This window comes from Maudiozyma barnettii (assembly GCF_903064755.1).
Source record: "Maudiozyma barnettii strain CLIB 1767 genome assembly, contig: KABA2_02, whole genome shotgun sequence".
Classification (NCBI taxonomy): Eukaryota; Fungi; Ascomycota; class Saccharomycetes; order Saccharomycetales; family Saccharomycetaceae; genus Maudiozyma; species Maudiozyma barnettii.
This window is the reverse complement of record NW_024545239.1, coordinates 815,740-832,796: the sequence shown is the minus strand read 5'-3', so window position 1 is coordinate 832,796 and position 17,057 is coordinate 815,740. Positions and strand designations below refer to the sequence as shown.

Below are 17,057 nucleotides of genomic sequence, written 5' to 3'. Positions count from 1 at the left end.
ATAAATTGAAATTATTATTGTTTTTAATACATGATTCTTAAAGGAACGAATTTTTCAATATTCGGAAAAAAAGGAAAAGGAAAAGGAAAAATTTAGTGGAAATAGGGTTTTCCTGGGTTAATAGATTTGATTATTTAAGGAGTTGAAACGGTAATCCACTATTTTTGTCTTCTAAAAAAGTGGAAAATTTTATTCAATTTCTTATTGAAATAAACTAGCCAATTACTTTCAAGTGACATTTTCTCCAGGTATTCCATTGTGAAATTAATTTGTTGTGGTTTCTCGAAATTCAACTGATAATTGATAACATCTGAGAATTTATTATAGTGTTTGGATACAATGACGTTAATCGTTGCATCGTTGTTTTTACCATATGCTCCTCAATTTGAAGTGAACGCCACCAAAGATGAAGCTGCAGATTTGGCTGAGAGCAATTTGGTCAAGGTCCTACCAGAATCTGAAGCTAAATTGAGAAAGAAGCGTACTAGTTCAGTACATTCAAATACTTCTTTTAGTCCTATACAATCGGTTCCACCATCTTTGGTAGATTCAGATAATAAGGAAAGAAGAACGTCATTACCACATAGTTTTGGGTCATCTACTGCTGTTCCAACTGCAGCCTCGTCCGCAGTAGATACATCTGTAATGACTTCTGATCAATTTTTAGAAAATTTGACAGCAAATGCTACAGCTGCACCTCCAACTTCAAGTGGTACTAACCCAGGGATTGGAAGTGATGCCACAGTGAATCCTTTGGGAGTTCCAAATCGTGATTCTGATGAAGAATTTTTTGCTGCTCAAACTGGCAATGTAGATGGAAATAACGATGAATCTACGAATGATGAATTATTATCGTTCCCTACTGATAATTTAGATGATCCACTTTTAAAGTTGGCTAATAAACCAGTAGTATATTCCTCGGTAGGTACGGGTCATAGTGCAGGATCCAACTCTTCCGGTACAATTATTACTCCTAAATCTAGATCCGTTCCCGATTATGATAGTGCAGTAGTTGATGTATCAAAAATTAAAGAAAAACATCAAGAAATGTATAGTGCTTTACCTTCAATGAAAAGAACCTCTTTTTCTAATAGTCAAGCTGCGAAAAAACAAGAAATGGGTGACTTGTTACATCATTTCCCAAACGGATTACCAAAAGCAATCGAAGAATCTTATAGATCTGATGAAGATGAAGATTCTGATTTGGAAATGGATGCAAATGAGATGTATGTGGTGCCTAAGTTTGGTGGTTATTCATCATTATCCAAGGCCAAAATTAACTTAAGACATTCTCATGAGATTTTTTCCCAAATTCCTTGGAAGATTGTTCCATCCCAGAAGGGGAACGGAGCCATGAAAAACGCCGTTAGTGTTGCATCTACTGAAAAGACCATCCATGATCCAGTGATGTGGGTCGGCACAGTAGGTATTCCAACTGATGAAATTCCAATTGATATCTCCAAAAAGATTACAGATGAGTTAAAAACAAAATATAATTCTACTGCTGTTATTACTGATGATATCACATTTAAAGGTGCATACAAAAATTTCTGTAAGCAAATTTTATGGCCTACTTTACATTATATTATTCCAGATAATCCAAATTCTAAAGCATTTGAAGATCATTCTTGGAATTATTACCAACATCTAAACCAACAATTTGCTGATAAAATAGTAGAGACCTATAAAGAAGGTGATACAATTTGGGTCCAAGATTATCACTTAATGTTAGTACCTGCTATGATTAGAAAGAAATTGCCAAAGGCTAAGATTGGATTTTTCTTACATGTATCATTTCCAAGTAGTGAAGTATTTAGAGTCTTTGCACATAGAGAAGAGATTCTTGAAGGTATCATTGGTGCTAACTCAGTGGGGTTCCAGAATAAGGAGTATGCCAGACATTTTTTACAAACTGCAAATAGATTGATAATGGCTGATGTATCTCCTGAAGAGCTTAAATATAATGGGAATATTGTCTCGATCACACATACACCGGTGGGTATTGATTTTTTCACAATGAATAAAGAATTAATGAATGAAAATGTTAAAAAATGGAGACAAATGATTAGAAGGAGATGGAGTGGTAAGAAATTAATTGTTTGTAGAGACCAGTTTGATGCTATTAGAGGTATCGATAGAAAAATGCTTGCCTATGAACGTTTTTTGAATGAAAACCCTGAATATATCGACAAGATTGTGTTGATTCAAATATGTTTGAGCAAATATGAAAGTGTCGAGTTAGAGAGACAGGTGATGGTTATTGTAGATAGAATTAACTCCTTATCTTCTAATATCAGTTCATCCCAACCAGTTGTCATTTTACATCAAGAGATTGATTTCCCTCAATATCTAGCATTAAGTGCAGAAGCAGATTTATTTTTGATTTCATCGCTAAGAGAAGGTATGAATTTAACTTGTCATGAATTCGTTGTTTGTTCAGAGGATAAGAACGCGCCATTATTACTGTCCGAATTTACGGGCAGTGCATCTGTGCTTAAGGAAGGTTCTATATTGGTGAATCCCTGGGATACAGATCTGATGGCAACTTCTATCAAACGAGCACTGGATATGTCATATGATGAAAAGAGACGTAATTGGAAGAAGTTAATGAAATGTGTTATTAATAACGACTCCGATAATTGGATTGTAAAATCGCTGAGTAACATTAATTCTGCATGGGACTTCAATGAGGAAAGATCAACTGTGTTCAATCTTTCCGAATCTGCTTTATCTGATGATTACAAGAAAACAAGAAATCATCTATTTATATTTAAGATATCGGATCCACCTAACTCCAGAACGTTGGCAATGTTGACAGAACTAGGTTCCAAGAATACTGTATTCGTATTGAGTCACTTATCGAAGGCAACGGTTGAAAGTCTCTACAGTCGTGTCCTGAATATTGGCTTGGTAGTTGAAAATGGTGCCTATGTCAGAATCGATGGGTCATGGCACAATATTGTTGAACATATTGATTGGATTAAAGAAGTAGTCAAGATTTTAGATGATAAGATTGAAAGATTACCAGGTTCTTATTATAAGATTGCGGATTCTATGGTCAGATTCCACACAGAAAATGTTGAAGACAAAGATCGTATTGCCGGTGTTGTTGGTGAAGCAATCACCCACATCAATACATTATATGATAAGAAGGGTATTCATGCACATGTCTACAAGAATATCGTTTTTGTACAAGAAAGAGGTCTATCAGTTAAAGCTTTACATTTTATCTTTAAATACTACAATAACTCATCTAATGTTACAAAGAGCCCAATGAAGACTGTGGGAGGTACCGGTGAAAAACCTGGTGATATTGAATTTGCATGTATTACAGGTTCATCCTCTCCGATTATTGAGCCACTTTTCAAACAAATCAATGACAAGGTTAATTCAGGAACTCTAAGAGTTGGTTACAGTATTGTGTATGGCGAACCAACTTCTACATACGCAAAAGAGCATGTAAATGGTTTGAATGAATTATTCACTCTAATTAACGCAATCTCTAAATAATGACTTTCTTATTCAATTTATAATAATTAAACTTTTGTAATATATTTCATTACATTATTACTCTGTTTATAATCTGTACCAGTTTTCTATGAAATAGGTACAGGTCTTTTCTTTTTGTTGAAAATCTGACTTCTGGATCACTTTCTATTCTAAAGAGATTATTGCTCTAAAATATTTGAGAGAATCTGAGATAGAGTGTTTGCCTATATTAGTCTCTTCAAGCTTTACTTTATTTAATTCCGACATTTTATAATACGATAATCGATCGGTCTCTTTTATTATATATATTTTTACGTATTGTAGAATTTTTAATATTCTTTATATATTATATTAAGAGCTTCCTTTTATATCATATTCTTTAAAGGATTTTATTTCCTCAATCATGTTAAATATAGCGGCAGCACTAAAAAGGCTAACATTAGCTTAACCTAACTGAAGGTGAAGGTACCTAATATAAGTAGAATTTAGAGTGTGCTGCACTGCCGTATATATAATAACACATGATATATACTGCATAATGTAGTATTCGTTCCCCCTATATTGAGTTTATTGGAGCTACATTGTCCAACGTTACTACGCACAAAAGATGAGGTTACCCGGATATAACTATTTACATCATAGGCCTTAAATTTTATGCTTTTTCAGAAATTAATTGACTTCGTGGCCAAGCTGGTTAAGGCGTGCGACTGTTAATCGCAAGATCGTGAGTTCAATCCTCACCGAGGTCGTAATTTTTTAATTCTGGAATCAGTTTGTTTGAAGTTGGATTCTGTTTTCTTTATTTTTTGATTTTGAATTCAACAATGACTTTGAAATAAATTCAAGCTAACGTCCAACAACCAACCTCAATCCTTATTTTATTAAAGTTTCTAACAGTTTATTACAAGAGTCAATTATTTAAGAACTGTAAAGATACGATGAGTTGTCGTGGTATCACTAGTAAAATATTAACGCAAAAGAAGAAGATCCATAAATTGATTGTTTTTAATCTTCTAGAGTCTTGTCAATGTGGTATATGTCATGAATTTTTAAGTGAGCCAATGATGATCTCCTGTGGTCATAACTACTGTTATAAATGTCTAAAGAATTGGTTTATGAGCAATGCTACTAGAGAACTTAATTGCCCAAGTTGCCGAGAGCCGGTTGTTAATGAACCCTGTTTGAATCTAATAATTGAACAAACATTGAAGTCATTATTTGATATTCTAAAAGCAAGAAAAAAGAAGATTTTTAAAGAGGAGAAAGAAAGAAAAGAATTTGAAGAATTATTAAGAGAAAGATTTGACGATTCATATTACTATAAAAACGATAAAGAACAAAGCACACTATATGACAATGTATTTAAAAATAGTGCATTAGCTATTGCAGATGTTGATGATGATGGTATACCGAGATGTAGTAACTGTCATTGGGAATTAGAACCAGAAGATATGGAGGATGAAAATGTATGTCCACATTGTCATTCAAGGATAAGGAATAATGCAAGCGCTGTAGGAACGAATAGATCAATTAGTTTGAATGATAGGCCCATAATGAATGCTCCAAGAGACGACTATAGTGAAAACGAATACGAAGAAATAGTCAATGATATACGGAATTTCAATCCATCTGATGTAGAAAGTAGTGGAGAAGCAGATTCTTCCGATTCTATAGGTTATGACCACGATCGTGACGAAACGCATAATAATGATAGTGAAGAAGAGCATGATTCTGAACTAGATTCGTTTATTGCAGATGACGATGAAGAAGATAGGAATATTAGCCAATTGAGTGATGGTGAAAGAAACCGGAATATATCCGTTTTGCCATCTGATGAAGATCGTGATAGTGATTATTACGAAAATAATGATTCTGATGGGTTTGTTAGTGGTGATAGTCTTGCAGATTCAAATAGCTCTGGTGTTCAAGATAGAGCTAAGAGGGATACTGTTGAGCTAAGTGAAGAAGACGATGAGGAAGAATTAGGGAACAATGCAAAAAGACAAAGAAAAGTTCATATGGTTCTGAGTGATGACGAATAGTAATATTTTGTAAAGATATATATTTATATATATATTTCAACTATCGATTTTAAATTTCGTATTATGCATTTTTATTAGATGTTGAAACTTAAACTATTTAAGTCGTATTATCATCCGATGGCTAATAATGTGCCATTATCATTTTGGGCCGTTCAAAGGTCAATATGTCAATTCCGATCTTTGATCTCGGTCTCAAAAATAATTGATACTGTGCTAATACGGGAGTGAGTGAAGTGTTCATCAATAGTATAAGACAGTTCAACAGGATAGGTAAAGTTAAAAATCTACAAAAATCCCTGTTGTCTGTGAGGTCTGTTGCAATTAGATAACTAAAAATTAAGACTTACATATGCTCAAATTCGATAGTGCATACAGAATCCCTTAAAACACTTGAACGAAAGGGGATAAATTATGCTTAAAAGACTTCTACTAAGGCCGAGAGTCGTGACCTCCACGATATTAAGACCTAGAATACAGCCAGTAATAATCAGTCGAAATTTTAATCTTGATTCGATTGGTCTTTGGAAGAAGAAAACTGATGCCAAACATTTCTTTTCTAGACCTGAGGAGGATTTAAACGCCAATATAAATAAGGAAATAATGGAATCCTATAGACGGATGCAAAATAAGAAAAGACTACAGACAGGTATGATTATCATCAGTAGTTTAATTATAACGATTATTGGATATCAAGTATGTTTTAAAGTGATGTACCTAAAACGAGATGCGTTTATTGCCTTGTGGCCTAGTCCATATAAGATTCATCCATTAACTGAAACAGAAAAGCAGTATTTGGATATTCCATATATGAAAATGATAGTTAAGAAACGAACTATAGAGAAAGTGGTAAGAAATGAATTCATTAGAGAAGAATATGGGGTGCCACTAAAAGTAGATATGCATGATGATAACAAGCAAGACCAATTCAAAGTATGGAGTGAGGACGAAGATTTAGTCATCTACGGAATTAAATTTAGACCTAATAGAGCCAATAGAAGTAAACGTTCGAATGATAACTGGCATGGATTCCTTGGGTTATTTCAATGGAGATTCAGTGTAAGAAGTGTCAATTTGATACAAATCCTGGAGGATTTTTCTAGTGCTATTGGTATTAGACTTGATAAGATTACAATACCTGAAAGACGGTATGGTTCTTTTAAAAATGAGTATCCCATTCATGATAATGACTATGATGATTTTGAAAATGGGACCTCTCATGATAGACGAAGACATATTTGTTTTATTGGTAAATTTGCTTTGAATGATAATTCTACGATTATTTATAAAGGTAAATATCATGTTGAAACAAGATTTGATGAAATATATTTGATGAGAGAAGAAGATGGTAAATTTGTGAAATATTTAATTTATAAAGAAAACTTTTGAACTTCTTAGAAATGGTACGTATAAATAGTGTAGAAATTAAATAAAATTATTGAATAATTCTAAGAAAAGAAGAAAGAAAGAAAAATAAATTAAAAGACGAACGATAATATATTAATAATACAGAAATACGTATATAAAAAATATACAAATTACAAAAAAAAAACATTACTATGATATTATTATAATCAATAATTAAAAAAAGGGACAATCAAATTTTCAATTAATGGAAGAGGGAAATCCTTTTAAACAATTTAAAGTCTAAATTTTAATTTCTCGAATTTAAAAGAATAGCTCGGTATCTCTTTAGTAAAATTATGGATATCATTACTATGTTTTAATATATATAAGTTTTTTATTTGATTTTTTATAATATAATTGTAATTTTTTTTTCTTGTTTTCTTGTTAAAATGATGTTCTTATGATGATTATAATAATAAAATATGGTTGGTTAATATAATTTTAAAAAAAATTCCAGACGAAAGTAATCAAAGATTCTTTATTTTATAATTTCTTTTCAACGGAATGTGTAAGTTTTAGTATGTCTAATTCTTAAACGATAATATTAAGTACAGTTATCCTAGTAACCTACGTAATTGTAAAAGAAAAAAGAATATAAATATAGGAAATCTTGATAACATTCCGTTAACCACACCATAGAGGGGTATTTGTTATAGAAGAGTAAAGGGTATCGACCAAAATAAAAATAATTAATGGATAAATAAAATAAAATAAAAAATTAGTATCCGTAGAAATATCTATATGCATTGTGTGAGTAGGGAATAAATAAAAAATAGTAAATAATCAACTTATAATAAGTAAGCGATTGCACCAGCAGCTAAAGCACCAAATGCAGCCCGATTACCTATATTAACTTGATCATATTGACCTACAGCAGCATTCTTAGATGTTCCATTAGTTGCATTCTGAGCTTCGACAAATGCAACTAAACTTGCCATGGAAATTAAAATATTCTTAACTTGCATTGTAAATAGATATAACTAGGGTTATTTAATATTATTTCTCTCTGGACGATCTAATAAGGAATATTTGACCTTTAAAATTCTTTAAAAACAAAAATATGGATAAGTTGTTGTTATTGATATAATTATAATAAATAGCTGAATTTATTTATTACTGTTGTTATATCTATGTTATAGAGTTGGGGAGGATTTTTTATCAAAAGAAAATAATAATAATTATAATAGTTAAAGGAGTTAATAGAAAGAAAAGAAAAAAAATTAATATAAATAAAAAACATTCAAGTTATTTATATATATATAATTCTTTTTAATAATGACATACAAAATATTAATTTTTTATTGTGTCATCGTCGTTTTTTATTTTGTTTTGGTTTATTTTTATGTCCTTTCCTTGGAAAATAGAAACGACCAAAAAATAACATTGTGAAGGTTGTTAGCCACTTAATAAGTTAAACATACATTTTTATAAAGCTCCCTTAAAAAAACTGCTGGCCAAAATTAATTGGCCATTCAATTGTTATCGATAGTGTGATAGTAATAGTGATATCACATTATCGCTATGTATAAACAGTATTCTAAATCAGTAGTGATAGAAAATATGTATATATAATGAATACACATTTTGGTAGAGAAGATTTACATTAATTAAGGGAGGAAATATGTATGTGGGGATAACTTTATATTATAACAGTGTGAATTAATAAATGAAGTGAGTTTTCAAGATAATGTACGAAGTAAATAAGTTTCAGGTCCTCTTAACATTCTCAAATATATTTAATCAAATGATGTTATTAAAAAGAGGGGGTATATAATAAGTTTCAAAAAATTTATTGTCCATATCCGATTATCTGGTATTTTATTTTGTTCTAACTCTATCCTCTTCCTTGTTTACCTTTTAATGACAGGTTCAACCTAATTATTACACAAGTTGGTAGGATATATTTATTTTATGCATTGAAAAACAAGAATGACTATCTCAATTTCTATATAATATGAGCGCGATGAGATTGCTTCGCATGCGCCACAACAGCAGTCGTAGAATTCATTCCTTATAGAGAGAGAAGGGATACGCACATTTCTAATTGTTACGATAGTGACAATCTAAATGAAACCAGAAGGGGGAATTCAACAACAATAAATAACATTAAAGGTTCTTGACTTTTCATATCTATTAATCCATCCCCCCCCCTTTTTTTTGATTCCTCAAATAAAAAAAGTTTTTCAACGTACTTATTATTTTTTGTTAATAAGGGATGGTAACCTGTATAAACCAGTTTTCTCTTAATATTACTTCCATTTTTAGTTGTAGTGTACGTAATACATGGAATAAGTTCTGATTCATACTTTGAATACTTTACCTTAATTTTTCCTTTTCTATAATAAGCCGTGTTTTTCAGCCTCACTATTCATTGTTCGATCAATTTTACTACCATAAATACCTTTTTGGCCGACTGGTCTCTTTGCATATTTAACAGTTACACGAGTATTGCCAACATGACTATCATTTAATTTATTTATAGCTTTGTCCGCATCTCTATAATAATTAAAATAAACATAACAATTTCTAGTAACTGGATTAATATGATTCTTGTTATTATTATTATTATTATTATTATTATTATTATTATTCTCCTGATATTCCGATGAATTTGAAAAAATTTCAATAGGTTGGTAGATCTTACCAAATTTTGTAAGTATTCTTGTTAATGTCTTGTTATCTATGATATCATCTAATCCTTCAATTATTATTTTAGCCAACGGTATATTATTAATATTTTCTGTTGTTTGTAATTTTTTATCTTTATTTGAATTTTTTGAATTATTATTATCTCCTGTACGTCTAATTCGTAACCATCGATCATATAATTTCATAATATTACCATTATTTGTCTTTGATACTAAATTTAGTACATATTCTAGATCTTTCTCTTTAGAAAATTCAATAAATGCATACCCTTGATAAGTTTGTAATACTTTATCCTTTGGATATCGTATCTTATTCACAGGACCTAATTGAATAAATAATTCATATAATTCTTCCTTAGTTACACGTGGATCAACGTTACCAACATATACTGACTTGGAGACATCAGTAGAATTGTTCATCTTGTTAGATTTGTTTCAACTTTGAGGTGGAGAATTGTGTGTCTATGGTTGTTTTTTCTTTCTTTTTTTAAAAAAAGAAGAATATATATTATAAAATAAGGTATACTGTGTTAGAGATTGTGCAAATCTGTCTATATATCTACTACAGGTTACCTAATTAATAATTAACGTATTACAAATTATAATAAAGAAAAAGGCAGAGGAAACTGGATGTTTAATTGGGATCTTGTGTGGCTTCTTCGTAACAATAATAATAATATGTTATGTTTCAATTATCTTGATATAACGTTCGTTTACGTACCAGAGTTTTTCACGGGTTGGACTTTTTAATCGATTGGTATTATCGTGAAAATCAATTACACTGAATAAATCGGTAAATTGATCTATTGTATATATCTCTTCTTTTTGTTCTTCACCCCACGTAATAACAACCGTTTAGGTGTAAAATGAATCTTTTTTTTTTCATTGAAAAATTGAGTTATTCTTATTTTTTTTGTTGGGTAAATTTATTCTTTCCATTCTTGATTTCATGTTTGTCTGTAGTAGTTATTTTTTATGCGAACGCTTTTCTCAACGATTAAAAGTATTACCAGATAATTAACCTACGGAAAGGTAATGCATAAATAATTATTAAATTATGGGGCTATATGTCACATTGGAAATCTGTAAAATCGAAGGCTTTTAACATGTTTACATCCGTTGTCATTAAAGTCATTGACAATCAGTTAAATGATGATGATGATGACGAGAACAATAGATATATACATACATATTGTTTTAACATTTTCAGTCGTATATATTTCAACTATTATTAGAGAGTTATCTTCGTAGAAATCTTACAACCTCTTTCTAGTGCATTTTTATTTCGTTTCAGTATTTTGGGTTTGTAATTTACTATTAGCTTATTTGCATTTTATGTCTATGTTTTTGTTGAATTTGTAGAATTGAAACATTTGGGTAATCATTAATCTGTATTGTTTTATTTCTGTCTAAGATTATCTTATATTTTCAAAGTATGTGTGTGTGTGTGTGAACTGAATTGAATCAATTATTAGATAACTAGCTATATATATATATGTGTGTGTGTGTGTGTGTGTGTGTGTGTGTGGATATATGAGTAAATATTTAATGGTTTGTTTTTGTTTTTGATATCTTTTAAAAAAAAAAATTTCAATTTTATTAAGAGATTTAGGATTGGTTTAAATTTAATGGTGATGACTATGAATAATGATACAAATAAGAAAGGAATCCGTGAAACGTGAGTAAGGATGGGAGATGAGAAAATAATATAGCCCCAATATCCTTTATTGAATTGTAAGTGGATAACATCTAATGATAGCAACGAGAGCAATTTTCACACGATGAACAAAATAGCAAACAAAAAAACTGTTGTTGTTTTTTCATTTATTATTTTGAAGATGATGCATAAATAGCATCGACTTCCTTTTGAACCGAATCCAAGATCTTCTTTCTCTTCAATTTTTGAGCAGATGTAACAAAACCGTTTTGTGGAGTCCATTCTTCTGCAACGAATACAATACCTTGCAACATTTCAATGCCTACCAACCCTTGGGCAGAACCACTCTTTAACAGATCGGTATATACAGCTTTGACCAATTTTCTATCGCTCAAATGATCATCGACGTCACTGTCATCAGACTTACTGTTCATAATACCCAATTTTTTAGCCAAAGTAGCTAATGGTTTAATGTTTGGATAAATGATAGCCACAGGTTTAACCTTGGTTTGATCGGCATAGACACAGATGTTGGATACGTATTGGTTGGATCTATAGATAGATTCCAGTTTTTCTAATGCAATGTATTCACCATTCAAGGTCTTTACCAAATTCTTCTTTCTATCGATCAATCTCAAGAATCCTCTGTCTGTCCATTCACCAATATCACCAGTCTTAAACCAATGATCAGGTGTTAATGCAGCAGCTGTCTCTTCGGGGTTCTTATAGTATTCTTCAAGGACACAATCACCTTTGATCCATACTTCACCTTGGTTGTTCTTTGCCAAATACCCTAACTCTTCTACATCCACCAATTTCACAGTGACACCACCAGTTAAATCACCAGCAACACCAAGAGTGAAATGAGCAGGATCCAAGATACATGTATTAGCCACAGTTTCAGTTAAACCGTACCCCAGCAACATTGGACACAATAGATTTGTGATGAATTCTTGAGCATCATAACTGATTGGAGAACCACCATTCAATAAGTATTTTAATTGACCACCAGTAGCGGCTTTAACTTTCTTGAATACAAGATTACCTAGAGCGTCACCACCTGGAATATGATAATTTTTCATTGTTAATTTGGTTTTATAAGCCGCCCAGAAGATCTTTTGAGTAATGAATGGTAAAGTACTAACTTGTTGAAGGATTCCCTTTCTCACTGTTTCCCATACTGCAGCGACACCGACCATCACAGTAGGTTTGAATTCAATTAAATCACCTTGACAATTTCTCATCGAAGCATTAGTCAAAGTCTTGACAGTAGCATAACCGATACATGAACCCCATACAAAGGATAACAGTTCGAAGGCTAATTCGAAAATATGGGCCAATGGTAAAAAACAAACAATTCTATCTGTTCTACCGACGGCTTTTCTGACTGTCAAATGAGCACCACCTACACCTGCCACAACGTTATATTGTTTCAAGACAACACCCTTTGGATCACCTGTGGAACCAGAAGTATACATGATACAAGAAAGATCTTTTGAAGTAGGTGGATGAACATCGATAATATCTTTATTTTCTTTACCCATCTTGTAAATATCATCATAAGAAAAGAATTGAATATCTGGTCTACTTTTCTTAATTTCTTCGATAGCATCATTTGCTTCTTTAAATATCTTACCATTTTGTCTTTTATCCTTTGGATCAATAACGTTAGTATGAATAACAAATTTAATATTATCACATTTCTCTAAAGGTGTTATTAGAGTCTTTAATAAAGCATTATCTGTAAAGATAGCAGTTGAGTTAGTTTGTTTAATCGAATGAATTAAACCAGATTCACCTAGAGTATCATAAGCGGTCACAATAGGAATAGATTGAGATTGTGTACCTAAATACATTTGCATCCATTTTTGAGAAGTAGAAGCATAAATATGCAATCTATCATCTGTATTTGGTCTTAGTCCCATTTTAACTAACCCTTTACCTAAAATATGCATAATATCACGTAATTCATTGAACGTAATATATTTATAAGGACTCATTTCATAATATAACCAAGTCTTTTCAGTAGGAATTTCTTTCCCATCAATAAATTTCTTAATAATTTTTTTTTCTTCATGAATATCAACGACGTCTCTCCATCCCATTGCATTGGATTCACCACCTAATTCAAAGCATTCCAATGCCATTTCATATACTGTAGTACATGACATTCCTAGAGGTCTCTTTAAAGAACCTTTAGTTACTTGAGCATTTCTTCTTGGAGCAGTCTCATGCTCGTTAGCAGCAGGACCCACTGGTACATTGACTAAATTAGACATGTTGTTATATATTTATTGTTTGTCTTTACCGTACTAATAGTAATAATAATAATAATAGCAGTAATGTCAATATATATATATAGATATATGTATAGTTTATTTCTCTCTATCTTATCTTGTTATAAAATAAAATAAAAAAGTTGTAATTGATTCTCTATCAAATACTGTTATATATATATGTGTGTGTGTGTGTGTATACAATGGTTACTACTACAAAAATAAATGAATAAAAAATGCAATATAAATTTCTGAAATATCAGAAATTTATTGGAGATGCTAATGTTAAAATCGCTCTTCTCTCTCTTTGATTGAATGCAACAGCAAAGCAACAGCAAATGGGCCACTAATTACGAAAAGTGTCAAAAGAAAGAGAGAGATTCGCCCACCGCTACATTTACTACCATAAAAGCTGTAAACAAACAAGCAAACAAACAAACAAACAACGTTCATCAATTTAATCAAGAAATAAATCACCCTCAATAATTCAATATTTAATGTTAGTGAGGGTGATTTAGCATGTGAAAGTTTTTCTTGTTCTTGGAGTTCGCTGTCTCTTGCCGTTATTGCCTCACCGCCCCTCTGCCTCTCACTGCCTCTCTCTTTTATAAAGTGAAAAAATTGTTTATAACACCGCCGGAATTTATACACTATAATAGTATTTACATATACACAGCATATATATATATGTATATTACGCGGACACGTAATGAAGAGAATATTATATAGTGTATGCGCAACAAGGATATAGTGGAGAATAAATTTATTTAAATATTTTAAATAATTTTGGCTCTGGTTCGTGCACCCTTTCAACGCGAAATGTTTCTATTGCGAGCAGGGTATTTCCTCTTATGGGCCTGATCCAATTCAGGGATACACGTCCCTGTTATGTAGTTATATATAGTGAATGGAATTAAGGTTAATGCTAGTTGATTGGGTGGAGTGGTCGTTGCCGCCCATCATAGTAGACTATAAGTTATCCTATCATAAGATATCGTATTTCTTTGAAATTCTCGAGTCTATATACATATATATGTGTATATTTTATAAAATTGTCTCTATAGAAGTAATGTGAATAATAATGCAGAGATGGCGAGGGTGGTTGAAGATAATTGATGAAGTGTTGTCATAGCATCATTATGATTAATAATGGTGGTATCGATCTTAGATTGTAATTGTCTCTTTGCAATTGCAGATTGTGTAGTCGCTATAACTCTATCTTGATTAGAAGCAACGCTGCTGCTGCTGCTACTGCTGCTTGTTTTTTTTTGATTCTTTCCCTTCTTTTTCTTGCTAGTCTTGCTAGTCTTGCTGCTGCTACTGCTACTGCTGCTACTGCTGCTATCAGTACTTTGAGATGATGATGTGGTTGTCACAGTAGGTGTTATCGTGACAGTCCGACTTGCTACCACTGTCACAGTGGATTTAGCACTTGTAGTAGATTTGGTACTTATTGAAGAAGTTTTAGAAGTATCATTGTTATGTTTGGTTGTAGTGTCAATAGTTAATGTAAATATATTACCTCCTGTAGAATATGTTTCGGAGATGGACCACGTATTATCATATCCTGGTGCTTTTGTAGCACTTGGTATGCTTCCATTGTTTTTAATTACTTCGATCTTAGATTCTTCCTTCGTTATATTAAATTTAGCTGGTGCTAAAGAAATCTCATAATTATCTAAATCATATACTATGTATGCATTTGATAAAAATAAGTCTCCTAATACTGCACTCAATGTAGAATTATCAGGTGTCGGATTTATCCCTAACAGACACGTGTCAGAACTAATTTGCAATAAGAAATTGTTTATATCCGTATGAAATAGTACTCCATTGAAATTAAATACTAATTCTGTATCGTTGAATGGTGTCGGATTAGATATGCTACATGGAACAGTATACCCATATTTCTCCTGGTATGTAGCATTGATCGAGTTAGCAATTCCTTCAACTAATGGTCTTGGTAAGTAGATTAATGATGTACCAGAATCTAATAATGCAGGAATTTTGGTTTCTGTCATTGTGGTTTCATTCTGACCAATAGTTAAACCAACACCATTCATAGTAATATCAAATTGAATAGGTGTATTATAACCATATTGTTCCATGGTGTTGATGATTGGAACTGTAAATAATTGACCATCATAACGGGAATGATCAACTGCACCAAATAATATATTCCCCATAGATGAATGGCTGGATGAATCCCCCAAATATAACGAATATACATTACTCGAGATGTTTCCTTGTTCTTTTAATTGCATAGGAAAATTGTTATACATATATGATGATTTTTGTGAATTGCCTTTACCACCACTGTAGGTGACTTCTAATTGAGGATATCCAATACCTAATACACCAACAGAGGAATTCGATAAGTTGGAAACACCGAACGACAGATTTGGTATTGTGACATTTGTACCTTCTAATGTAACGTCATCATGGCCCCATATGCCACTAGATCTAGTTGTATCGCCATAGAGGATTGAAAATGAAGTACTATTGGATTTGAACGATTTGGAACTGGATGAATCAAAAGTACCATATTGTGTACAATTAATTTTATCACTGTCATCTATATTATGAGACTTGTACCATTTACTATTCTGATTAGATGAATCAGTAGTATTGATACAATATGGGTTATTGTTACCCATGATCCATAAATCGGAAGATCCAGTGTCGACCAACACTGTAACATTCTGAGAATTTGAACCAATTCCTAACGTTAACGAATAAAAACTATACTGATTAACCAGAGTTAAATTTTCATAATCATTACTACCATCACGCCTATAGAGTCGATGAATGTTTGTGCGATGTTTAGAAGAACTTTCATATGAATCGCCATATGTCTTATCAAATGTCATATGAACGTATCCAGCATTTGTATTATCATCTTCCACTATTGGTTCTAATGGAGAATTATTTGTGGCTAATACTAGTGGTATCATCGAGATACACATTAAGATATCTTTTACTTTCATTATTAGGCGATATTTAGGTCTATATAGTGTGTGTCACCTATGTCTCTGTGTATTGGTTAGCAAGCGCCTCTAGGAAGAGTACTAGTATGAAGAATATATGACATACACATATATATAATTACTATTCTATATATATATATATAGCTATAGTTATTTAAATGGTGTGATGAAGCTGGGTCTTTTAAACGATGCCATATTTCTTTCTTTTTTTATTGGCTTATTGGTTTATTGTTAAATATGTAGTAAATCCATTTTTAGCTCACTTAAACCAGAACAGGTAAAAATTGGGGCTCCTCCCTGTCCTCTCGACTACGCCAAGTTTTGTTAGTAGGTTTCGTTTTGTTTTTTATAAAACAACTCAGATCATAAATTTATTCTTTACTTAGATCAATTCTTAGCTAATTTTACACACGAATTAAAAGTCCCTATTTTATTTCAGGTTCAATTCATCGGAAAAACTTATTGATAATTACAAAATGTCTAAAATGCAACACTTTTGTACGCCTATGTATAGTGTTCTGATATATTTCCATTTAAAGTACGTCTTGTTGTAC

General features: G+C 31.7%; 6 protein-coding genes and 1 non-coding gene across 7 annotated transcripts; 4 read left to right on the top strand and 3 right to left on the bottom strand.

Annotated features, from left to right (window-relative positions):
- Window positions 1-339: 339 nt before the first annotated feature.
- On the top strand, window positions 340-3,510 carry TSL1 (trehalose 6-phosphate synthase/phosphatase complex subunit; the record flags this gene model as incomplete). Its single annotated transcript, XM_041549055.1, has 1 exon — window positions 340-3,510. One exon carries the CDS (start codon window positions 340-342, stop codon window positions 3,508-3,510), a length of 3,171 nt encoding a protein of 1,056 aa, XP_041404989.1.
- A 654-nt stretch (window positions 3,511-4,164) lies between these two features.
- Window positions 4,165-4,238, top strand: KABA2_02S08206. The gene has a single exon. It is a non-coding gene; the product is annotated as a tRNA-Asn (tRNA).
- Window positions 4,239-4,427: 189 nt separating this feature from the next.
- PSH1 (ubiquitin-protein ligase PSH1) lies at window positions 4,428-5,531 on the top strand (the record flags this gene model as incomplete). The annotated part of the gene is made up of 1 exon (XM_041549054.1): window positions 4,428-5,531. One exon carries the CDS (start codon window positions 4,428-4,430, stop codon window positions 5,529-5,531), a length of 1,104 nt encoding a protein of 367 aa, XP_041404988.1.
- Window positions 5,532-5,942: 411 nt separating this feature from the next.
- On the top strand, window positions 5,943-6,917 carry AIM39 (Aim39p; the record flags this gene model as incomplete). The annotated part of the gene is made up of 1 exon (XM_041549053.1): window positions 5,943-6,917. The coding sequence occupies one exon, from the start codon at window positions 5,943-5,945 to the stop codon at window positions 6,915-6,917; it is 975 nt and encodes a 324-aa protein (XP_041404987.1).
- A 2,354-nt stretch (window positions 6,918-9,271) lies between these two features.
- HSH49 (U2 snRNP complex subunit HSH49) lies at window positions 9,272-10,003 on the bottom strand (the record flags this gene model as incomplete). Its single annotated transcript, XM_041549052.1, has 1 exon — window positions 9,272-10,003. One exon carries the CDS (start codon window positions 10,001-10,003, stop codon window positions 9,272-9,274), a length of 732 nt encoding a protein of 243 aa, XP_041404986.1.
- A 1,407-nt stretch (window positions 10,004-11,410) lies between these two features.
- KABA2_02S08118 (uncharacterized protein) lies at window positions 11,411-13,519 on the bottom strand (the record flags this gene model as incomplete). The annotated part of the gene is made up of 1 exon (XM_041549051.1): window positions 11,411-13,519. The coding sequence occupies one exon, from the start codon at window positions 13,517-13,519 to the stop codon at window positions 11,411-11,413; it is 2,109 nt and encodes a 702-aa protein (XP_041404985.1).
- Window positions 13,520-14,574: 1,055 nt separating this feature from the next.
- Window positions 14,575-16,503, bottom strand: KABA2_02S08096 (pepsin-like aspartic protease; the record flags this gene model as incomplete). Its single annotated transcript, XM_041549050.1, has 1 exon — window positions 14,575-16,503. The coding sequence occupies one exon, from the start codon at window positions 16,501-16,503 to the stop codon at window positions 14,575-14,577; it is 1,929 nt and encodes a 642-aa protein (XP_041404984.1).
- Between the last annotated feature and the right edge of the window lie 554 nt (window positions 16,504-17,057).